General features: G+C 36.6%; 1 protein-coding gene across 12 annotated transcripts in view; it reads right to left on the bottom strand.

Moving 5' to 3' along the window:
* HECTD1 (HECT domain E3 ubiquitin protein ligase 1) overlaps window positions 1-24,885 on the bottom strand; it is a 65,256-nt gene that overhangs the window by 28,460 nt on the left and 11,911 nt on the right. For 5 of the 12 annotated variants that reach the window (XM_082761320.1, XM_082761322.1, XM_082761323.1 and 2 more), the window contains exons 3-20: window positions 15,475-15,709; window positions 14,347-14,574; window positions 11,787-12,068; window positions 11,252-11,540; window positions 10,840-10,916; window positions 10,654-10,752; window positions 10,203-10,317; window positions 9,441-9,615; window positions 7,930-8,068; window positions 7,544-7,714; window positions 6,371-6,593; window positions 6,238-6,282; window positions 3,006-3,269; window positions 2,800-2,876; window positions 1,432-1,566; window positions 1,042-1,203; window positions 600-694; window positions 317-422 (exon numbers count right to left, since the gene is read on the bottom strand). In XM_082761320.1, the coding sequence (XP_082617446.1) occupies window positions 317-422; window positions 600-694; window positions 1,042-1,203; window positions 1,432-1,566; window positions 2,800-2,876; window positions 3,006-3,269; window positions 6,238-6,282; window positions 6,371-6,593; window positions 7,544-7,714; window positions 7,930-8,068; window positions 9,441-9,615; window positions 10,203-10,317; window positions 10,654-10,752; window positions 10,840-10,916; window positions 11,252-11,540; window positions 11,787-12,068; window positions 14,347-14,574; window positions 15,475-15,709 (2,917 nt within the window). The remainder of the gene's footprint in view (window positions 1-316; window positions 423-599; window positions 695-1,041; window positions 1,204-1,431; window positions 1,567-2,799; window positions 2,877-3,005; window positions 3,270-6,237; window positions 6,283-6,370; window positions 6,594-7,543; window positions 7,715-7,929; window positions 8,069-9,440; window positions 9,616-10,202; window positions 10,318-10,653; window positions 10,753-10,839; window positions 10,917-11,251; window positions 11,541-11,786; window positions 12,069-14,346; window positions 14,575-15,474; window positions 15,710-24,885) is intronic. The other 7 variants (XM_082761329.1, XM_082761321.1, XM_082761326.1 and 4 more) reach the window with 6 other exon arrangements.

Here is a 24,885-nt window from a genome sequence, read left to right on the forward strand (position 1 = left end):
ATAGCTTTTTTTTTTTTTTTTTTTTTTTTTTTTACTAAGACCTATAATAATAACATAGGGGCTCAATATCCAATGGCAGCAGTGTTTTTGCAACTTCCTGCAACCATCTTCTGATATTTAACATCAAAATAAAAAACACAAACATTCAGGTTAGGTATTAGAAGAAATAAATGCCAAGAAGTTTGTTCTTTAGCTAATTCTATCCAATTTACAAGAATGCATTTCATACAGATTTAACACACGTAACTTTTCCTGAAATTCATACAAAACATTTGTTTTTTTTATCACAGAGTATTATATACTGTTATCACTGTACCTGAAGATTATATGTAGATCCTGGTGTATCATACAAGTGGAGAGGTAGACGTTCAATAGATTCTAACACTGCTATCAATTTCCGAATTAATGCAACTGCTGGACGACTGTGAAAGTGAACAGTCACTATGTTACCACACAAGGAGGAATAAACAAAATCTACAGTATCTCAGAGAATACTACCCAGCTATAGTAAAAAGCCTAACATGTTAAGCATGTTCCTTTGTCTTTTTTTTTTAAAACATACATTACCACATCACAAACATAGGTGTTTTTTAACCTACCTCTCATCATCTTCATTTTCACTGAATGCTGTTTTGAAAACATTTATTCTCTCTACTAGTTGACTACAGTCTTGTTTCACATCTAAATCGATGTTCTAAGAAGAAAAAAAAAATATATATATATTACTTCTGATACAGCACAGCATATTCATTCTTTACATTGGCAAAAATATCTGTTTGGGCTCACTGAATTTGCTATTTAAAGTCTTTATATCAAAAGCTACATTATATCAGCCGTTATAACTGACTAGACTTTTAATATCATATTTGAATTAAAATAATTTATTGTGATAGTATATATTCAATGGGTCAGATCACTTAGTGTTGCAAGTCTGTCTAGTTTTCAAGACAGAAAAAAGCCATATCTGTAATAGATTTATTTATTTTTAATTAAGACTTATGCCTACATTTTCTTTCAAAAGTTTTTCTTTAGGAGACTTACATTCTGTAAACTCACATTATTTAAAACTGTAAGCAATGATTGAACTAAGCCACTACTGCACATTTCATACGGAGAAATAGTATTCTCATCCTTCAAAAGCACAATTAAATTTTCCAAAGCAGTCTTCATTAAATCTCTCCAAGTGTTTTCTCCTTCAATACACTGAAAGACAAAAAGACAATTATGATGAAACAAACTAATAGTATCTTTCAAATGAACATGTGAAAAAAGTGTCCCAGTGAAGCATGTAACTAGGAACTGTATGCATAAAAAAACCTCACAGTTCAGATAGATATATTGTGACTATTTTACATGACGTAGCACAGTCTGAATATTGCTACATGATTTCCACTAACATCATATGCTAAAAATTACAGTAGGTACACATACCTGTCTGTTTGTATGAAGTTCCCATGCAGACTCTAACTGTGTTGCTATGTTCCTCAGTGTTACAACTACTCCTCGAGGCATGCTTTCAACAGCTTTAAAATGATCATCGTATAAATCTCTTGCCATAGTGCGTACCTACAAAAGGATTTTCATAATCACAAGTCATATGTTACTGTAATATGAGATCACTATTGCTACTATTTAAGACTCTAGACACTTGGTTTTCTTTTTTGCTTGTGTTTTTAAAAGTCCAGGGTAGACAAAAATAGGTAAGAACAGAAATCTATCATACAACGTACATCATAAGATGCGCAAAGGCTAAATAAGAAGCAAAGATGAAAGGTTAAAAGCAGAGAGGAAAATAAAAGGAAATAAACAGTCTTACACAAATTTACAGAAACTAAGCTGATCATCATACATTAAGTTATAGTGCAAAGGTAGCAGAAAAGAGAGTTCTCAGTCTACAAATCTTCAGCACTGTATAAGTGTTCTGGTAATATTTTAGAGGTAAGAGTAATCATTTTTTAAAAATATGGTTTATGAAAGCGATTTACATTCCCTAAACCAAATCCCATTAAGTCGTCTTTAAGTGACCTTATTCTAAAAACTTTTTTATTATGCTGTTGCACGTGGACCAAAGCAAGGTAAGGTCTGTACATGAAAGACAGAAGAATAAAAATGCATTCTTTTCAGATGCTAAAATTCACGAGACCTGAATGTTACTGTTACAATAGCAACAACCAAGATATTTTATTTATTCCTAGGGCAGCAAGTTTAATATTCATAATGTACGACTAAAACACAGATGTTATTTACATGGGTTATTAGTGACCTACTCATGACATTTCTAACAACGATTACCAAAGCATTAGAAACATTCAAACCAACTACAAAGCTTCCATCAATTCAAAATGATAACTAGAACAGGTAATGAATGAATTATGAATCATGTATGCCGGTAACTTAGGACAGGGTTCACCAAAGACAGGTATGTTGATCATTATGCCTTTTCTTTCTTTGCATTAAAAAAAACAACAAAACACACACACAAAAAAAACAACCAGGTATCTACTGGATTACACAAACATATGCCAGTAAAAAGGATTGGATTTTCTTCTGTTTTTAAAAGAAAATCTGTTTTCATTTAAAAGAGCATGGAGTCTAAGACTTCAGGACAAAACCATCCGCCTTAGAAGTGCTTTAAGTCAGGTTTTCCCCTTTAAACTTGGCGTTAAATTGCGTGCAGCTGAAATTAGAGAAGATCTTAATCCTCTAAAAGGAAATTATATCACATATAACATATGCAAGTTGAAAAATAAAACAAGCTATATTAAACTCTAAGTATAAAATTCACACATGCTCACCAACCTTCTGCTTTGTCTTCTCCAGTTTAGATTTTAGCTTTCTTCCTCTCTTACCAGTCCAGCCAGTCACAAATTCTGACCCTGCAATGTATTTTTTATTTTTTTTTTTAGAGAAGTCAGAATTTCCCACAAGTATGAAAACCAACCAACCAAAACCTACCTTATCTACACTTGCTCCTACCTGTTCATTACACATACCTACATACTTACCCAAAGAGGTTTCAGCTGTAAATGAATGCTTTGTTCCTCTGTTAGACTCAAACACAAAGCCTGGGAGATCTTCTTTCAGTATTGTAGCTTGCTGACCATCAGAATTATGGATAGCAATTTCTCCTTCTTTCAGACAGGTGAGTGACCAGTTTCCCACAGTAAGTTTAGTTGGCCCTGGTGCTGACAAAATTGGCTGACTTGTGGTAGATGGTTTTACTTGGCTTCTCGCTCTTTGCAACTTCTCAAGGAATTCACTCCTACTTTCTATTTAAAAACAAACATACATATTTTTTTCTAACAATTGATTCCACCATCACATATCTCAAGCAATTATATTTTTTTGCATGAGCAAAACAACTGAGTACATTCAATGCAAAATTAAGTTTGAAATTAAGGGTTTTTAAGTACCCTGAACTTCTTCCCAGTCTATGTACTTCAACAGTGATATATTCCACAATCTCATCAATATGGACTACGGAACTCTTCCTAAATGATGCTACTGACAGATGTGTTAATTCATTTTCACAGTTATAATAGATCAAAGAAATCAATGACAAAACTTCACATTTGTAAAAACAAGTTCTCATTATTGCCAGCATGAACTACTTGTGTTTTAGAAATAGTAAATTAAATGAATTCTCCAACAGGAAAACAGCAATCAAATTCGTAGTTTACAGCAGGTGAGGAAAAGATGATTAAGCCATATTACAAAATGGGGAAAAAAAATCACAGAACTTTAGAGTATCATGATCAGTATGTGGTAAAAGGAATTTGTTCAGATTAACTGTCACTAAGGCAACAGAAAATAATATTTTAAGTTATATTAAAACTTTCATTCGTCTTTTTTGCAGAACTTTTGCATTCACCTCAGAGAAAGTTAGAAAGCCACATTTATGTAACTTACCAGTTACATTATGCTAAATCAGGCTATAATATAGATGCTTGTATTCCTTTTTTAGTAATTACAAAAATTTTCAAGACAGATATATCTGAGAGAAACATGAAATAAATCTAATGGCACCACAAAATATTTATATGGAGATATCACTTAATTGATGATAAACAGGCTCACATCCTACATTTTGGATATGTAGGTAATCTACCTTTAAACTATTCTAAACAACTCAATTTCAATTAAATTATTTTTTAAATACTGTAGTGATTACAAGACTACATGCTACATTCAAGCTACTATTTAAGATTACTCCAGAATATTTAATGAGTTTGTATTTTAGAAAAATCTTTATAGGTTATTGATTTTTTAATTTTGTCTCAACTTTAAGGATAAAAATTGATACCAATTTTATTAATATAACATTTGTAGTCTGTGCACATGCAAAATTGCTGTTTTCTTTTTGCTGCAATGTCTTACATTCTAGGTTTTTTTTAAGTCTGTCAGCTTAACTACTATACAATACTTTAAAAAAAATAAACAACATTTTCCATATGCAAAATAAATATGCTCTGCTGAGGCATAACATTCTTTATTGTTTAAAAAAATCACAGAAGCCAGGGAGGTTTGTAAAAACAATCTTGAAAATTTGTATGAGAAATGAAAATTCTGTTAATGAATCACTTCCAAATTTCCATAATTACATTTTTTACCTATTTATTATGCAACACATTGCACCGAAAGTGCAACAATTTAACATGGTTGGAAACAATTTCAGGCTCCCTTAGATAGAATTTTGAAACTCATGTAAAGAATTACCATTGAATTTCAATTTTTGCATTGAATTTTTTTATCCCTAAGATTTCAAACAAACAAGTATTAAGCTAATGAGGAGATGGGTGAGGACAGACCTTCAATGTTCAGGGTATATATATGTCCCCACATCCCCTCCAGCCTTCATCATGCAATACACACCAACAAATTCCATTAGTCAACCCTCTATATTCTTGCCAGTCATGAAGTTACTAAAAAGTATACCATGAGATTAATCAGCAATGATTTAAGACAGCAGAACATATAGTATAGTTCAGGACTTAAAAACAAAGATACTATTCTGAATCTATCTGTGTAGTATTTTTAGTTAAATATTAACAAATACTAGTTTCATATCTCAAGTGAAAGAGAGGCTGCTGCACATGCTTAAGAGCTAGCTAATGGTTAAACTTCAGGCAAACTACATTGCAATGTCAGCATTCTTAGTAGATGTCTGTTTGACAAAAAAAATTTAAAAGCCTGATTTAATCCAGTTTAGCACCCTCCCTTCCATAATATCCATGGTAGATCCCAAGTTTTTTGGCAAGGTATCTATTTGGTCATATATACAAAAAATACATAGGAAGAAAAACATTAACTTAAATCGATAATCTGACTAATCTTCACACCAAATTCATCTGAGTAGTCCCATTCAACGCATCTTCTACAAAAACAGGAAGAACCCATCCCATCATATGGGAGGAAGCAAGCAGAATTGGCTTTCAAGGGCCATGATGATTTAAGAAACTAACCACATGGATTTCCTTAAAATTACATTGTATGATAAACAAGTATATCAACACAGAAACTGTTTGGCTTGCTTAAAGAATGCAAGAATACACTTTTGGGGAAAAAAAGAAATAAAAATTTCAAAGTGGCTTCCAATTGTGTTACAGTCCAAAAACACACCATAACACAATTCGTCTTCATGCTTCAAAATTCACAAATAATGTCATTAGCACTTCATTTCTATCCTGAATCATAATATGTTCTGTTATTTCACTCAATGGCTTGTTGAAAACAAAAATATTGCAAAGCGTTTTATGCCTGCTGGTTCATAAATGTATGAACTGTTGCAAAAAAGGTAAAACGATAAAGGAGGGTTGTTTCTGCACCCAGAACAAGTTGTGTATTCTGCACAGAAATTTAAAAAACAAACACAAAAACTGTACGCTGCCAGTGCATGAGGTCCGTTCCCTTATCCTCCCTCCAACAAACAATTAAGACACTGTAATCTGTTTCCCAGTCTTGATGAGAAACTTTCCATTACTTTGTCTTCAAACACATGCAACTTCATTCTGCTAGCTAGAAGCAAACAACAAATCGCCATTTCAACCTGCTTTTCTTGGGACGGCCACTACAAAGTGCTTTTAATGACAGGGGTGAAAAAATTAGGTATGCATGGAGAAGATTCAAAACAAAACAAAGTTAATACACTTTCACTGGCAAGATGTTTACTTAACACAATTCACCCAAGTCAAGTTATAGTCACATGCTATCTGATGAAAAGCATCACAATTAACTGACCACCTTCCACCTGTTTACATCCTTTACTATTTAGTAAGCCAATTCCTGCAAAACAAAATAGCTCCAATCAAATTATATAAACAAACAGTAGTCTCAAAAATTAACTTGGATTTTAACTGAGAAGAAATACTACCTGAACTATCGGATCCTCCTTCGGGGCTTCCGCTGGAATACATTGTGGCCAGTTTCCCATCCAAGATAAATCTGAACCATCCATTACTACCATTAGATAGCTCCAGGGCTGCAGCATCACTCCAGATATACAGGCAGTCCCTGCCCCTAATGATTGACCAGTCTCTCCAGTGATATGGTTTACCCTGTTGAAGTTCTTTAGCATCCTCCTGTGGTTCATCCTCCTGTAATAAAATTATATTTAATCACAAAACACACACACACAAAAACAACACGTAAAACCAAAACAGAACACACAAATCTTGAAAAGAATTGAAGCAGAAAATAAATTACTCAAGCCAAAAAGGTATAGGAACTAAGCTTTTCTGTCTGTAAAATCCATCTTTAAAAGTTTTCATTAACAGAATAAGATACTTTGAAAAGATTTCTTTTCAAGTAAATTTACTCCATAACAACAGCCTACTGACAGAGATATATATCCCACCTCTCTTCAAAACTCATATTGTGAGAACAAAATGGTTAAGGCTGGAAGAGCCCTCTAAAAGTCATCTTGTTCAACTCCCTTGCCACCTAGGACCAGTTGTCCAAAACCATGTCCAGACAGCTCTTAAATACCTAATCAAACACTAAAAAAAAAAACACAAAGCAAACCAAAAACTTAGGGCATAACTACAAATCTTAATTAAATGGATAAGAAAATTATCTGAGCTGTCCATAACTTACTGTTGGAAATAAGCAAATAACTTCAATGCGCCCTTAAGCTTTTCATCACATAGAAAATTATTTTTGTTTTTATGTTTTCATTACAATCCATAACAAGGCTTAAAACCACCTGCAATTACTTGATACATGCACATTGAAAGAGATGCACTGCATTCAGAAAGGATTAATTTCGTTTAGTACTCATGTTCAAACTACAAGACAAAGACAGCAGTCAAGAGGTTTTGACACCAAGTAAATACAAATACGAAAACTCAACAGATAAGGTGCTAATGGGATAATAAGTTACAAAACAATAATGACAACAATAAAAACAATTAAACAAGTGCATACAATAAGCATTAAATTAATAACCTATCTAGCTACCTTCCCCTGTACATTTTCATAATATAAACAATTATATTACAAGTGCTGGTTTTACAAGAACAAATAAAGTTAGCAATTCTGCACTTACTTTCTCAGGTTTAGATTCCTCTTCATTCTCATCATCAGATGAAGGCCCCGCCAAAGTTGACACTTTACTAATTACACCAAGTCTAGCCAGTTGGTCTAGAAAAAGATCACCACCTTTATCCACCAAATCCCTTATGATCTGCAAGGCTAGCAAATGGCCATCATCATCGTCCTGTCATAAATTGGGATAGAAAGGAAACAGTGAGTGAGATCTCTACTTAAAAATATCTGAACATCATAGCCGGTTATAGATGGATGCCATAAACAACACTTTAAGGTTAGCTATTAATAAGCATGTGGAGTCAATAAGTATAATCCCATTTTTACAGTGGTTTCACTAGGACCAAAAAAATAAATAAATAAAATGAAAAAGTTATTTCTTCCTACCTCTTGATCAAGAACTGTAGCTGTTATTTCAACCAGTATTGTGGGCAGATTGTGGCCAGCATCAGAGTCACAAACCTCCTTCAGTAACGCCTCAGAACAAAAATGTATCATTTTTCTAATGAGAGCAAGACTTGCTTTCCTTTAAAACAGACCACAAGAAAAGGTTCTTACCAAGTAGTAAGCAAACGGTAATCAAAGCAACAAAGAAGTTCAAGATAAAAATAGCTTTTGCACTACATTTATGCACGCTTACAGAAATAATTTTTTGAAATGAATTCCAGTTCTGGTTGCCAGATAGTAAATCTCAGATTAATTCCAAGAATCCACCTACAGATTTGTTAGATTCTACATGACAGTCTATTGTATTTTTGTCTCCTTCACCCTTCCCCAGTCAAACCAATTCCACATTCTCTCTTTATCCATACTTAGTGATGGCAATTCACTTCTGCACACTTCATCTGCCTCCCAGGTACCATCTCAGCCTTACATCTGTCGCATACTTCCAGCATTTTGGTTAGATCTCTTGAGTTTTGAAGTCTAAAAAAAGTCTTTTTTAAAGTCTATAAAACCATACAATTTTCTATATTAAAAAGTAAAATTAGTATGGAATCTGGCTACTTGTGTATGATGAAAACAGAATTTATTTTTGAGTGAATTTTAAATACATGATTTACCAGATTAAAAAAGAAAACTCTAAAATACTGACAGCTACTACTTTTCACATCTTCAACAGAAGTTAGTCTTACAGAAACGGTTAACAGCATTTCTTTTTTCTTTTAGTTAAAATGGCCAAGTTTAAGCTGCCCAAAAGTACTACACCCATACACTGAGAATACAAGAGATTAAGCAAATGTTATGTTTGTATAATGTAAAAGGCTGAGAGGTTCTGGTCAGACAGTTTATCAGAAATCTTATGCCACCCACAGTATTCCTTTTAAGTAACAAATTAGATCACATTTCTAATTCTCTCAATAAGGGGCATCTTCTTCAGTTGATAAACATTTAAGCTGACAAGAAGTCTTCCAAAACCTTCTGAAATAGCTTTTCCCAGTCTCTCTCATTTTCCCATTAATATATCTTGATACTATTTCATTAGCTTTCCTCTCCATGATAGCAGCTACGAACAGCTGTGACCAAATACACATGATCCACAGTGCCAAGTGCTACAAGAACATAGTATTTTTCCATCATGCTTCAGCAGTCAAGAGCATGCTTCTCTCTCCCACTTCAGCTAACCATATTTCTTCCAAGACACTCTTTCCCCAGAAAGGTGATAACAAAAAAAAAAAAACAGCAACAAAAACTACTTAAAATATTAAGCAAAAATAAGACTCAACATTTTTCAAACCACCACTTCTACTCAAACTGATATATGTTTACAAGTCACTTGCATTACTTTTAAATGCTTTACACTTTTTTTTTTTTACTGGAAAAAAATCGACATTAGTTTTTTTTATCAGAACATTACGAACTGAAAAATATGCAGGGAAATTGACAGTCACGCCTATTACCTTATTGAAGGCAACATAGTTTGTTGAAATGTTTGTGCAAACACAGGCAATAATCTTTTCAAGTATATGGGTGCCATTTCTGGATCTCCTTTGGGTTCATTACATTCCTCCTCATCCTTGTTTGCATCTTTCTTCTTCTTCTCATCTCCTTTGTTAACAGGACACATCCAGTCCCCTAGAAAACAAACAAAAAAGAAACACCATTCAAACAAAAGAAAGAAGGTTTCCTTACTAACATCTAGGCAACTGAACATAAATACACATTCCTAAGATGTGAAATCTACATGTGCACAACTTGGTTACTGAACAACTTTTTTAAACAAAGTACCACCAAAGACCACTCATAGAAAAGCTCAAATTCCTTAACAAAAATTGAATATGAACAGACAGCTAGCTACCTGTGGCTCCAGTGCTACAAGAGCCTCACGAACAGGTAAAGAGCAGCTTCCATGTAGAAAGGAAGGATGCCAGAGAAGCTACCAAGGCTGACATCCTCCGAACCCACAGCAAAATCCCAGTCTAGCCCCATTCCACAGCTGAAGACCAGGACCACTGGCACTGCTCATGTCCACTCAGCAGTTTCTTCTGTAATCCCCCAGCCCTTAAGAACATGTAAAATATTAAAGTTTTTATATGTAATCTGAAGGCTAAGGAAGGCTGGTCATAAAATACTGTATTTTTTTCATGATTCTTAATAGAGTAAAATTCTAATAATTGAATTGCTTTATATTTGCATTTCTCAGAATTAAAAACTGCTCTCACCTGGAGACTGAAGAATAGCTACTACTTCACTGTGACCCCTTTCACGAGCTTTGTCTAAAGGAGTTTTCCCATCTTCATCTCTCAAATCAGGGTTTGCACCATGTCGCAAGAGAGTCTGAGAACAAATATTTTCAAAAATTAAACAACATTAGGATTCCTTCTTCCAAAGAAGTACATGTTTTTCCCTATGTCCTTCCTACACTAGCATGCAAAGGTAAAACATTACGTGTAGAAAGTTGGAACACAATATGCTTTTTATATCTGTGAAGTTAATAGTAAACTTTAATTCACATTACTGACCTATCATAGCCAATATTTTGTATTGCAATAACCACTGTAAAGAACATGTAAATATTGGACAGAGCACAAAGACTTTTCTGCCAGAACAAGGCAGAAATTCAGTATGTAAGGCTATTAATTTAGTATGTTACAATGTCAATTTAAATCATACCTTTGCTACCTGAGGTCTTCCAAAACATGCTGCATAATGTAATGAGGATGACCTCTGTCCTCTGTTAACATCAGCACCTCTTTCACAGAGAAATTCTACCTGTTAAACAAGAAAAAGGAAACTAGTTTTTCCATATGTCTTTATATAAACATCCTAAACTCATAAAATTGTGTAAAATTAATTTACCATTTCCTGAGTTCCAAAAGCTGAGGCCCAGTTTAAAAGAGTTTGTCCTACATCATCCATAAAATTTACTTCAAAAGCTGAAAGATACAATTAAATAAAAATAATTAAAGTTCCCAGAATTAAACATTAAGCTTCAGCAGTGTTAAGCAAATTGCAGGTCTTAAAAAAAAAAAAAAAAAAAAAAAAAAGGAATTAACCACCTTCAATAAAAGCATTTATACCTTTAACTACAATCCAAAAAAAAAGTTATTACTAACAAACACTGTTCAACCAGGTAACTTGTATAGAAAGAATTTTAAGGTAGCACCTTAAAAAATTAAAAAAAATAATTTAATTTAAAAAAATAAAATTTAAGTTATGACACCATAGATACCTTATTTAGCTTTTTCTTTTTCAGAGAATTCTCCCTTACCTCCTGTGTCAATAGCATCTATTAGTGCATCAGTGTCCTTACTGCGAATGCAGTCTATCAGCTGCCGATGCGAACGTTCCCCAGAACTATCCAGCCTTCGCAATCCTGGTATTCTGCCTGTAGATCCAGCACTGGATTTTGGCAGGGCTTTTCTCCCTTCGAATAGTAGCACCAAAAGAAGATCTACTAACCGCATGGTATCCAGTACACATCTCTCATCACCCTGCAACGCACTTTCTATAGAATCTGGAAGTTCAGATCTTAGGAGATCCTGGAAATAATTAAAAGTCTGAACAATAAAAAATATACAGGGCTTTAGAAAACACTATCAGAACTGGGTTTCATTTCCATATGAAATGTTTCCTTTTTTTCCCCTCTTAATAAATAAATAACCTATATGTATATATATTTTTTCATAATCAATAGATCTATATATCTATATATAAAATAACAACAAAATCTTGTATATATTAAAATACATGAAGAAAAAAAAATTAAAAAGAATAAAAAACTGTAGCATAAAATGATTTCTTACATGTGTTACTACTGGAGAGCCTCTACACAGGGTTGACAACAGGCTTACAATAGTTGACACCTGATTACTTAATTTAGAGTCTGCAGCTGTAGATGGTGCTCCAGTGCTACTCCGGCCAGGTTTGCAAGCTGAAGATGGTCCTGATACTGTCCCACCAGCAGCTGCCATGCGAGATAACAACTCCTCAGTTAACCCATGCTTAGCTAAGGGGGCTGGGTCAACTCCACGACGTGTGAATCTGTCAGCTAATGAAGCAAAACATCTCAGAGCTCCATCTGAAACCTACAGAAGAAGTGCAAGTGAAAAGATGAAACATCTGTTACTTAAGGTGAGAAGATGCTAACAGGATATTCACAAAACTACAAGACACAGAAGGAACTCATTTCTCCAGGTTTCCTTCAAAGTAAATGAACAGAGACAGCTTAAACAAACAAACAAAAAAAAACCTAACAGCTCAAAGTCAGAACCCAACAGCATTCTGAAAAACTCAGTGAAGGACTGTATTGCTGTTTTTAACGTTTCTCTCATCCATACCACGCGTTACACTAGAAGTGTCTCCTCATAGTATCAGGAGGGTTGCACATGTACATCAAGGTGAGCTGGCAATCTACCTTCCTAAACATGAGGTAGCAAACCAGACTAACCCCAAGAAAAGATGTAATGAAAACTACAAATACCTATTTCTTACCAAGGTCTGAATTACTACGGTTCTTATCCCTAGAATGTCATCTACTTCCAGTGCAGCCAATTTTCAAAATGATTGTCAGCTGTCACATACCTGAAAACTGTTACTTATCAATACACATACCAAGATTTGAGTATTATTAGCTACTCAGACAGACTTTGTTAAGTTAAAAGGCATAAACCTTTGTTTGCAAGGACTTGGAAAAAAAAAAAAAAAAGATTCTCTTGAATAAAAGCACTACATGGTAAACTTCTGGCACAGTCCCTGCATGCCAAACATTCTGATTTATCAGTACTCTTGTAAAAGAGATTTTTTCTTTAACTTACAGTGGTGACTATTTGTGTCCTCTGACATTTTGCTCCCATTCTTTGACAAGATGAGGTATGAGCAGTTCTATCAGTCTTTATGTAAACCATAGATACTTTACTAATTGTTACCAGAACTGCTCTGTCAGAAATACATAAGAATGTTTCAGCTTATTTAGCACACTACATAGGTTAACAAAGCTAAATAGTACTGTGGAAGGTATTTACTTTTCTTCTCACAAACCATGAGCTAAGTAGAAATGTTAAAAAAACAAAACAAAACAAAACACAACAAATGCAGATAAGCTGTTCTCAGGGCCACGTTCATCTGTTTTGAACTCTTCCCTCAAGTGATATTACTAGCTGGCTACCCTCAGAAAGGGACCAAATCCAGGAGTGTAAAACAAGAAAAAAAAAAAAAAAAAGAAATACTGGTCAAATCCAAAATAACCATCAACATTTGTCAAAAATCCTGAGGCATCCTTCACACACAACATACGTTTCTCAAGGATACAGCTACAGATTCATTTACTATGATCTGGGTTACTCCAACCTTAAGCAAACTTCTCTTGAAGCCTAACTGCTGAAAGACTACCTTATTGAAAGTTCGAATTCCTGTTCAGATCTCCAACAGTCCCAGTAATAGCTTTGTTAAAGCATCTTAAATTGGGAAACAGATAGAGACTACAGACTTATGGTCTAAATTTCAGGGTTAGCTTGCCTCAGATGATAAGTGCATTAATGAAGTAATATAATGGATAAAAACCAAGGTGACTTGTTCTCAGATGGCTGGTGTGATAGCCCCCTGCCAAGTGGTTCTTTCAAAAAGATCTGAAAACACATCAAAAACATAGCTCACTGGCAAATATGACACGCTTAATAAACCAAACTAAGGAGTATGGGTGGCATGGAGTCAGGAATGGGGACAGAGGTGGGGGAAAAATTTGGACAGAGAATGGCATTGACAAGAAGCCTGGAGAGGATGCAGCAAGGATTTGGCTAAATAGCTATTTGCAAAGCATTAGTACGACAAGCACAAAGGGATTCTGCTAATAGGAAGTTAATTACTTTAAGTTCCTAGACTTTAAAAGGTATACATAACCTTTGGTTTATAAAACTGCAGTAAAGAAGTGGTGTTACAGTAGTACTGTCTGTCAGTGTAATATTTTAGCATCAACTATGACTGTTTTTATTGTTTCTCTTAGGCAACAAAAAAAGTTGAGTTTTGTCTTTTACTTATGCTCAATTTAGTAGTGACTGAGGTGCAGACATAAAACAATAATTAATTCTGGAAGTATTTCAAAAAACACTGAAAAATTTGCAGGACATTTTTCAATGAACTTTTCAGAGGCTGAATAAGATCACATTCACACAACAGCACTTGCAGTCAAACACTAAGCAGCATTTTTATTCTCTTGTCATCACAACTGTACAAAAAGACTACCACAATATTCAAATATAACAACTGTTTTGTGAACATAGTTGTGGAGACTGTACAAAACTACCTAGCCATTCATTTATTAAATGTTATGGATGTTAAATTCATAGTTTGAGCCAACTATTTTATTACCTGATGGTCTTCATGTTTTAATAAACTAGACAGCGATTCCACACAGATCTCCAATGAAGAATCCTGAGGCTCCATTTTGCCACAGAGCCTGGAGACTACAGCCATAGCAGAATGCAAAGTATCTTTATGAACAAGGTGTCCGCTGTCACGGATGAATGTCAGAACACAATTCAACCCCCCAGCTTCAAACACAGCTCCTGACTCACGGGTACAGATTAATTCTAACACCTAAAATGAAATGAAATTTAATTATAACAAAGTACACATAAAAATTAAGTTATTTGTTTATATCCATCTACAGAACTAGTTAAATAACAAAACAGTAACAACAACAACAAAAAAAAACCACCACAAAACACCTCTCTTCCTCAACACCCCTAAGGGGATGAAATCTCTGGTAGACTAACAGTTTTCTTCTTAAATACAGGAGGAAATACAAGAAAATCCCTCAATAGCATGGTTTTAACAGTCAGTCATGGCAAACAGCTAGATAATAACTAGCGCCTTTTCCTGGGAGAATGAAGTCTTCAGATCAAAAATAACTGAGAGCTTTGAAACTTCCATGAATCCTATTACTCCAGTGAGGTACTTGAAAGAACAGTATAAATAGGAAACTTAGGTGTAAATTCTGAGGCAATAGTAATCAGGGAATAAAACTACGTGCTACCACACAGGCACGAGTTATACTATACGTAAAAGATTTTGAGGGTCTTGGAAATTCTTCTGAATACTTCAAAAGGCTGCATTGGAGCTATGACCAGCAAATAATTTCTTAAATAAGGTAAATTATCTGTATCTGGATTGATGCCTCGTTCCCTTTTTAGCATGAAATTAGCCCTCAGAATTCTAGTCATGGAGACAAACAGGAAAACTTTCTTCTAGTACTTTTAGTTTCTATATAGAGAGCAATATCTAGCTAGTTGTATTTTTAAAGGAATTTCAGCTTTGAAAAGCACGAGACTGAACGTAAAGATTGAAAACATAGTAGACACATAAATTTTAACATACTGGGCATGGTTTTGCTTCACATTTTTATAATATATAGGATTAGAATATGAGTAAGTTCTTCTGGAATTGCAAGTTTTCCAGCTCCTTCTTATAAAAGAGAAGATTCTGCAGAACACATACCTTAACGCACTGCTCAGCCAAATCTCTGCTGGTTCTGTTGTTAAGTTCAACAACTACTAAACGATTACAAAGTGCCTTGATAGCTCCATCAACTCCCACAATCCTACGGGTGCATTCTGCTGATACGTCCAGATAATACGTTATGGCACGAGCTGTTACTTCTAATACATTGTCGGGAGCACTTTCATCAAGAAAAATTTTGCACAGCGCTGGTAAAAAAGTTCGAGGAGGGCATCTGCAAAAAACAAAAATCATTACCACACTGTACAAGTTCCTCTACGTTAAAATATTTCATACTCATTCACATTAACAGATTTATAGTTGGTCTGGAGCATTTAATTAGAAAGCAGGCATCTCATACGCACCGCAAAATTCAAATAAGTAATCTAAAAAGGTCACAGAATCACAGAATTGTAGGGGTTGGAAGGGACCCCAAGAGATCATCGGGTCCAACCCCAAGATGCTGTATTAGGGGAGAAACCAAACAGAATAAAAATATTCTTGAAATTTTGCAATCACGTTGGGAAAAAAATATCCTCTTGAAAAGTCATTTTAGGGCTTCCTTCTCACTTCACCCATCAGAATGTATTTTCTTCTAAACAGAGCTTCAATGTTCGTAACGATAGATAGCTACTTATCCATGAAATATTATGTTCAATAACAGAGACTAAAGATCTTGGTTTTGCTACGTAATTTAACTCCGAGGGGCCCTTCTTCCCACTGTTTTAAACATGCTCACTTCCCTTCTTATCCTATTTCATTTTCTCTCTTTTCCCCAACCTCATGGAGAACATCGTCAATTTAGCTTGCTGTACTACATTTTCTCTTCATATCCATGCCTTGTTAGCCTCTGGCTCTCCTCCTTTCCTTACTGTTAGCCTCATTTCCATATACAGAAAGGATGGCCAAGATCATCCCTGTAGCTCCATAACAACCTAAGCAAGCTGCAACAGTCCTCCTTCCATCCCTTTGACACAATAGGATGCAAACCATAGTGGATAGTCACCGTAATGCTTATCACAGCTGTGGTTAAGACTGATCAGGACCAAAAGTTCTGTGATATACTTTAAGACAGAAGAGGTATACTTTAAGACAATTTATTTTGAAACAGCACACAACCATTTAGCAATGAAAAACCTTATGTAATGATTGTTCACTACAGTGGTAGAAGACTTCCAAGGTAGAGGTGAGGAATTAAGTGAAGGAGATACATGCCATGACAGCATTTAAAATAACTCAGTACCTCGTTCATTCCTAGATGTAGAAAAAGACCGAAAATAAATCTTGAGGCAAATATTGCAACTTTTCCTTAAATTAAGATCTTGGTCTGGAAAAGGAGGCCCAAACTTTTATAAAACCAAAGAGAGAGAACAAAAACAGTAGTATGCTTTTTGGTCTGGAGGACAGGTGACGTACTCACTGATTAATCATTCAGTAGACCAACCCAGAGGTCACCCCATATTCTGCCCGGTATGTGCGGTGATTCACACACAAGGGCACAAAATCCTGGGAGAGCAACATGCTAAGACTTCCCTTGAAAATCTGGCCATGCTATATAAAGTAATCAAATAATCCTGCCTGACAAATAAATGCAGTGCCCAATGATCCTTCCTGATATGAATAAGCGAAGCTTTGATAAAGGTAAATCTACTTTTATTAGTCTGTACAGCATATAATCCCAGTTGTTCTAAGATTACTTGCTACTCAACTCCACACTGTAGAAAAGTTAGCCTTGTAAATGCATTTTCAAGACATTAGACACTTAAAAAAAAAATATCTGAAATTTATTAGGTACCTGCCATACAGTCAGATAAGAAGCATCATGTCAGAATGTAAAATTTGAATCAAGACAGTGCTACCTGTTCTCATCTTTTCTACTGGGTCTCTTACCCTTTACATTTTACGCAGCAACTTATCGCTAAAACATTGCTATAAGCAGTATTCTTCAAACAGTATGGTGTGAGAAAATATCTACCAACAAACAAATCTTACAAAACAAACAAAAAACATGACAAGTTGAAGATAAGGAGCTCCACAGTCCACTATAATGATAGCAAGTAGCAGTAAACCATTGTTCTTGGATTTCCAAAGATAGCAGCAGAAAAAGCGCCTCTGGTTTTTCACAAAGAATTAAAAGTAACAAATAAAAAATCTTTAAGCATTTTATGTATTTATGATACAACAGTTTATAAAAAGACAGCACAAATGCAACTTAGTTTTTATTTTAAAATGAAAATCTAAAAGTCTGGAAGAACTCCAGTCCTGTCTCTAAAGCAGCTGTTCTTGAGAACCGGCACATATTGCACAACACTGACCAAGTTACTCAGTGCCTACCATTTATATCCAATTCTTTGCCAGTACATAGAACTTTGCCAGTTCTATGATCTATGATTCTACTGAAAGGGCAGTGCATTGTGATTGTATCAGCAATGTTTTTCTTGTAAGAGCACAGCTCACTGGCAAAAACATATGCTTTTTTGTTTGTTTGTTTTTGTTTTATTTTGTTGGGTTTTTTTAATGACTTTTTGCCAGAACAGCTAGCCAAATTAGTCAGGAACCATGTTTTTTAGATTGGGAGGCAAATAACTAACAACCTCATCTTGCTGTTAGTGCATTTGTTTTCTGACATTTCCAGTCCTCCAATAAGGCAACCAAGTTGTATCAGGAGCTTTCAGGAAAAAACTGTAGCTTTGTTCAATACTTAGCCTGTAGAAATTACTTGGTTCATAAAAGAAAAAGCTGCTCAGACTTAAAATTTGTTGACTACACTTATACATGTTGAATTCCTGTAAGAGCAGCAATAATGCTAAGAACATAAAGTTCTTATATATATATATAAAAGGGATAGATAGATAGATAGATATCCCTTCTAAAAACAGCAACTGATCTAATTTTAACAAGAGCTTTCACAGAGAAGACCTCCAAGCGACTTCAAGCTCTGAGCTCTGTGTACCTGGCCTTCCTTTTACCAGGTCCATATCATTTTTTAGTTTTGTTTGTTGGATACTGCTAGCAAGTGGAAGTTGCGAACTAGGCTACATCACGTAGAAGAGGCAGCAGAAACATTTTAGAAAAAGACAACAATGAAAGATGAAAATAAAAAAGAAGCAAAAATAAAAGCAATGCTGAAGTTTTCATTTAACTGCTAAGTGTCCTGGTTTCAGTTAGCACAGAATTAATTTTCTTCCTAGTAGCTGGTGGAATGCTGTGTTTTGGCTTAGAATGAGAAGAGTGCTGATAACACCCCGATGCTTTAATTGTTGCAGAGCAGTGCTTATACCAAGCCAAGGACATCTCAGCCTTTGCTCTGTCCTGCCAACGGGCAGGCTGGGGGGTGCAGTAAGAGCTGGGAGGGGACAGACCCAGGACAGGTGACCCAAACTAGCCAAAGGGGTATTCCATACCATCTGACGTCATGCTAAACAATATATAGGGGTGGCTAGCCGGGGGGAGGGGGCCGGACTGCTCGGGGTTAGGCTGGGCATCGGTCAGCGGGTGGTGAGCAATTGCATTGTGCATCACTTGTTTGTACATACTATTATTACTTTCGTATTATCACCATTGTATCATCATTATTATTATTGTTATTATTATTTTGTTATTTTTTTTTCCTGTCTTATTAAACTGTCTTTATCTCAACTCACGGGCTTCACTTTCCATTTCTCTCCCCCGTCCCAGAGAGGGAGGGGGGAGGGTGAGCGAACGGCTGCGTGGTGTTTAGCTGCCGGTCGGGTTAAACCACGACACTAGGAAATCATCTTCTTTTCCCTCCCTTTTCCTGCAGCACATCAAGAAGCAATTCACACAAAATCAAACTTGAAACTAAAACAGAACGAAACATGCTGGCTTTGTTGCATGAAATTTTACACACTATCTATTCCAGTACATGTCAACGTAGTGCAAAACAATCATTTGTAATGCATATTACCTTTAAATGATTTCCTCCCCCCCCCCCTTTTTTTTAAACTAATTCATTCCAATGCAGACCTCATTAAGTAGTTTTAAACATCGGGTGCCTAACAGTGCAGAGCCCAGCATTCTAACCGAACTCTCTGGACAAAACTGCAAACTAAGGTACCAAATCACAATCTGTGTGCAACACAAACATCTGTTCTCAGAAAGCTAAATCCAGGATGGTTCATGTCAACGCAGTCAGTCATACAAAGGATGAAAATAAAGAGAAAAGAAAGCTCTGTCCTTGTTACAGCTCACACAATCTTCAAAGTAAACAAAGTACAAACTTCATTGTACTCAGACATTATCTGGAACATGGCAAAAATGAAGCCAGAAGTTTTGTCTCAGTCTGCAACACAACAAATCCACATTTTTTCTCCCTCCTTTGGCACAGAAAACGTAGTTACCATTATCTTTCCCCTTCTCTCTCTCTCAACTTAAACAATTTTGGTTAAGCTCTACACAGCACAGTAAGACAAATGAAGCTATTCCTGAAGTCACACCAGGCAATAAAATGCACGTGGCAGTCCGAACTATTTCAGAGGAAGGCATAACAGAATCAGGCTTTATCAGTCCCGAGCCTCTGCCAGTGAAGCTGTTGTGAGTAGTTTTATTGCCGTTACATAAACACAGCCCTAGGAATCTGTTTTATACAGCTACTGTTTTTTTTTTTTTTTAAAGGAGGTCATAGCTGGCAAGAGATCAAGCATATTTTTTCAAGCCCAAAACATGATGGCAACAATAACAATGACTTTGAAAATAAATTCAAGTCATCAACCATATTCTCAGATACCAAATACAAAGCAGTCTACAATGTACCAATGGATGGAATGGAATAAATGGAACTAAATACATTTATTATCAAGCAGAGTGTGCAAGGTTCTTCACTACTTGCTTACAACAGCTCCTCTGATCTGCTACAAGCTTTTTATAATTCTGTCAAAACATAATCATCAGGTTAGGTGTTCAGTTTTGAGATATGTCTTCAAGAAGCCTTGTCCAAGCCTTGTCAAATAGCCTTTCACTCTAGGGTCTTAAGAGTTTGAGACAAGACAAAAGGTCCATTAGTATGTGAACTATTTCCTAGGATTTAAACAATATTCTGACTGTGCAGAACACGATGAATAAGAAAGGAAGTTTCCGTGTTGAACTAAGCCAGACAAGCAAGTAGGAGGAGCTTGCTGTGCACAGATGTAATTAATTGACTGCCTTTTGTTACCACCATCACATAAGCAAGCTGGAAGGAATGTGTACACATGCACTCATACTCTGCATGTTTTGAATGCTGCTTTCTTCCCCCTACAGTCTTGTGATCTTCAGACACTTCAGATCAACTGAGCCTCACCCATTCAAGTTCAGAAGCTCTGAACTTCTCTCCTCACTGCCCAGTCTTCTCATAATCTGTTGCCTGTGACACACAAGCCATAATATTTGCTGTGTTACAGCATCCGAGCCTTCTTGTCCCAGATCAGGATGTTATTGTACTAAGCACAGTGCAAACAACAGACTCCAGCCTTGTAAAACTAAAACCTAGCTGTACAATAGGACAGATACAGACAGATATCTCAGCAGTTTTGAGAGCTGTGATTCACTGATCAGCATATCATATCTTGGCATTGGATTTCCTTATTTCATTTCCTTACATCTTCTTAAAGCATTACCACCAGTTTATTGTCACCAGCAGCATTTCTGCTATTCCAATAGAGAGGCTCCAAGGAGGCTTGTCTTTATTCCAGTTTCTCCAAAAGATACCAAAAGAGTGAGTTGTGCTGCTGTCATTCAGCCCACAGTTGCTACCTAAATCATAATTCTGTACAAGCACGCAGAACGAGCAGACAGGAAACCGCCCTGCTTGGCTCTACAGCGAGCACTAACACTCCCACCAAGACCCACAACCCACAGCCAGGTGCTACTCCTCTTATGGACGGTTGCAAAAGAGCTCAGCCAGCTTTGAGCTTGGTTCTGAAACAAAGATACACCTGCTGCCAAAGTATTTCGCTCAGGCTTGGAAGATCAGGTAGCATCAAGAGCAACTGCTCTATAAAAGGCGAGTAAATTTATTACTCAACTAGACAAACCAGGCTGACTGCTGCAGAGATTTAAAAAGGGATTAACACACCTGTGAAACGTCCTCCTGGAGGGGACACCAAGCAAACTTCAATGTTCTGTAGAATTAACGCTGCTGTGGTTGTTTCCTGGGGAAAGCCACATGCAAGTGCCCCACTAGATAAGAATAGCTACTTACCCAGGCACACCCCATGCAGCTTATTTCAGACTCTTTTTGCCTGCTGAAGTCCACTGGGCCTTCGCAGCCGCTCCAGCTACTGCTGGCCAAGGAGCTGGAAGTACTGGTTGTGACACGCACCCAGCACCTAGGTGGTTTTGGTCCCTAACAGCACAGAAGGGCGTACCGACACATCCCCAGTGCTGTGTGACTTCTCCAACAGGTGGGTAGAACAATTACATCTTAAAATTACACAGCTGTCACATTTTAAAGAAGTTTGCTCATTGTAGGTTTGGTGTGGAGAACCGTGTTACAAACAGAAGTACGCAGCTCAGCATTACAGTCCTCACCCACTAATCCCCAAATCTGCACTAAGCTACCTCAAGCGTTCCTCCTGGTTGCAGCTACGAGTATCTGCCCTGCGTGTCTAAGGGATGAGAATGTGTCTGCGTGATGGTGCCAGAGGAAGGACTGGAAGGCGGAAAAGGGAGCACCAGCACTCGATGGGAGACCTGCAACACTGGCCCGTCCATACCAGGGGCACACAAGTGTGCACCTCCATGCTGCGCCACTGGGAGGTTCTGTGCACTGCCACTGGACTCCTGGAAGGAAGGGGAAGTCCTGTCCTTCCTAGCAGATGGTCTGTCGGCCTCTGAGTCCTTCAGTTTTCACTTGATCCAGTCTTGAGTAAAGACACCTTGCTACTGAAGTGTAAGTGGAAGCAGCACAGGGAGGAGAAATCCACTGCACACCTGGCAACATTTCTAGCAACCAGCTCCTGACAGGATTTTCTAACAAACAGCCATTTTTTGTTTGTTTTAAATAATTAAAATGAAGCACCAGGTACATAAATACACTTAACACCAGTAGGAACCAAACAGTGAGTCAGACAAGCCATGATGTACATCAGGCCTAAAGTCCAGGACAAACCCCTGGTGGCCTCCTTAGGCAGGCTGCTGCAGATGAAAGGGATGTAACACCGTACCAAATAGCTGCTCCAAAGATTATGAGCCATCAACAACTCAGCCCCTAGTGCTGTTCCAACCAAGACGATGCTCAGAACTCAAGTGTCCTTTGAGAGGTAGTGGAGCAACGCATCCAGGGGTGTCTGTGCCACAGTGGCCACAGGCTGGATTCACCTTCAAAAAGCACAGGAAAAGTAACAGGGCTGCTCAAATGCTCAACAGAAGAGAGGCTGAGGGCTTAACTGCTGCACTAGATGAACTGATGGGACAGGACAGCACCCAGCATCCAACTTACACTACCCTTCCATCTACAATACTTTCGGTATCTAAGAGAAAAGAACACAAAAACTCCTTTCATCACTGTAGGCCTAAATTCCTAGTGAGGAGAAAAAAACAAACAAAACAAGCTCATCATTTCTAATCTTAAGGCATCCCAGTATCACAACTGGTTTCACCATGTTGCTTCTATCTAAGCTGTATAATAACTAGCAAAAGGTATCTCAGGAAAATAAATAAATAAATAAACAAACAAATAAATAAATAAATATATATATATATATATGAGAAGAAATAAAAATAAATTGTTACTGAATACTCGAAGTTGAAAAAAAACCACTCTGTTCACAATGGGCTATTTGCAATGGAACAAACGAAACCATAGCAGTGAGTTGGTTTCAATATAGAAAAAAATCTATTTTGTAATAGTTTTTATTCTTTCAAACTAGAAAATAATGCCTAATTTGAGCCAATAGGTAGCTTTAAAGTTCAGATTATCTATGCACTTCTTCTAAACAAATATGAAAACTGAGGAAGAATCTTTAGAACCCTAGGTTTTCATTTCCAGGAGTGCCACACTGGACGCTTCCTTCAAAGAGGGAAGTTTCTTTAGGAGTGATTAGAAACGAGGACCAGTCATTACGTAATGAGTTATGCTCTGTGACCACTACTACAGCTCTTACCAGGTACCCCCAGTCTCCTTTCTGGTTGTCCACCCAACTTTATTCCTCTGCTCCCAGGATAAGAGCTTCTGCTACTAACTTACAAGTCTCCCACCCACCAGGTTTCAAAGAACTTTACAGGAAGACTCTTTAATAAGAGATAAATTAATAAAAAATAAGTTAAAAGTACTATTCAGTATCAATATTTTCCCTTTATATCCTATTCCATTAAGATTACAGTATTAGAGCATTCTCTGTTCCCTGTATATCATGAAGAGATCTAAACCATATCTTGAAGTGCTGATTCTATGTAATTTAGTATATATAAAGAAATTTCACTTTCAGTACCAAAATGAGCTTGAAGACCAAAATATACAAATTCTTCAATACACATTCTTCCTCTACAGCAAATGCAGTTGATCTAAAACATTTTCTAAACTTCACAAGGCTAGGGAAATTTAGCTATGTAATTATTATGCTGCAGCATAACCCCGTATGTCGACACACATATGTCTGAATCTCCACGTCCTCTTTCAGGAACAGGAGCACCTCCAGGGATGCAGACTTCTCACACCACCAGAGCAGTAGGCTCCTGCCGGCGCTAAGCCCTTCAACGCGAACGAAGTGACTCAGCTGATTTTGCAGCATGCCTGTGTACAAAGATACCACGGAAGTAAAAATAGGCACCGTAAACTCATCTCTGTAATTACTTTTCGTGTTTTATATGTACTCAAAAGCCTTGCCTAAAACAGCAACAACATTGTTTAAACCCAGCAGTAGTCTTCAAGCTACCAAAAAAAGAAAAAAATAAGGAAGAAACCAAGGCACTTCATGCCCCAAATGGTTAACTCCGCTCCTCCCAGCACTCCCTGTCATGTGGCAGAACCTTTGGCTGCGGGCGCCAGGGCCCAGCCTTGTGACTTGTGGCACAAAACCAACCTCAGCTGCCTGCCAGTGCTCCCTGCATACCATCTGCTCAGACCCGCTACAAGTGCAAAAATAAGGTATTGTATATGGCTACACAGTTTTAATAATCCTTTGCTGTATTTAAGTGTTTGATAAATGAAAACACTGCATGCAAACCTCATTAGTAACTTCCTTTTAAAAAACACACCAGTTAAATATACCACTTGTTTGACAACGTGTCGCACAACTTCAGTTGCAAAGAACATACATCTTGCACGTTGGTTTGTTCTTCAAGCAGTGGTAATTCTGACCTATTTTTGTTTAATGACTCTTTTCCTTTCTGCGGCTCTTCCTATGGGCGGAAATCTCAGATCTCTGGCTTTCCCCCACTGTTTCTTTTACTGAAACTTCGTTTTGTTTCCAC

The sequence above is a fragment of the Aythya marila genome (genome assembly GCF_965140915.1).
Source record: "Aythya marila genome assembly, chromosome: 5".
Lineage (NCBI taxonomy): Eukaryota > Metazoa > Chordata > Aves > Anseriformes > Anatidae > Aythya > Aythya marila.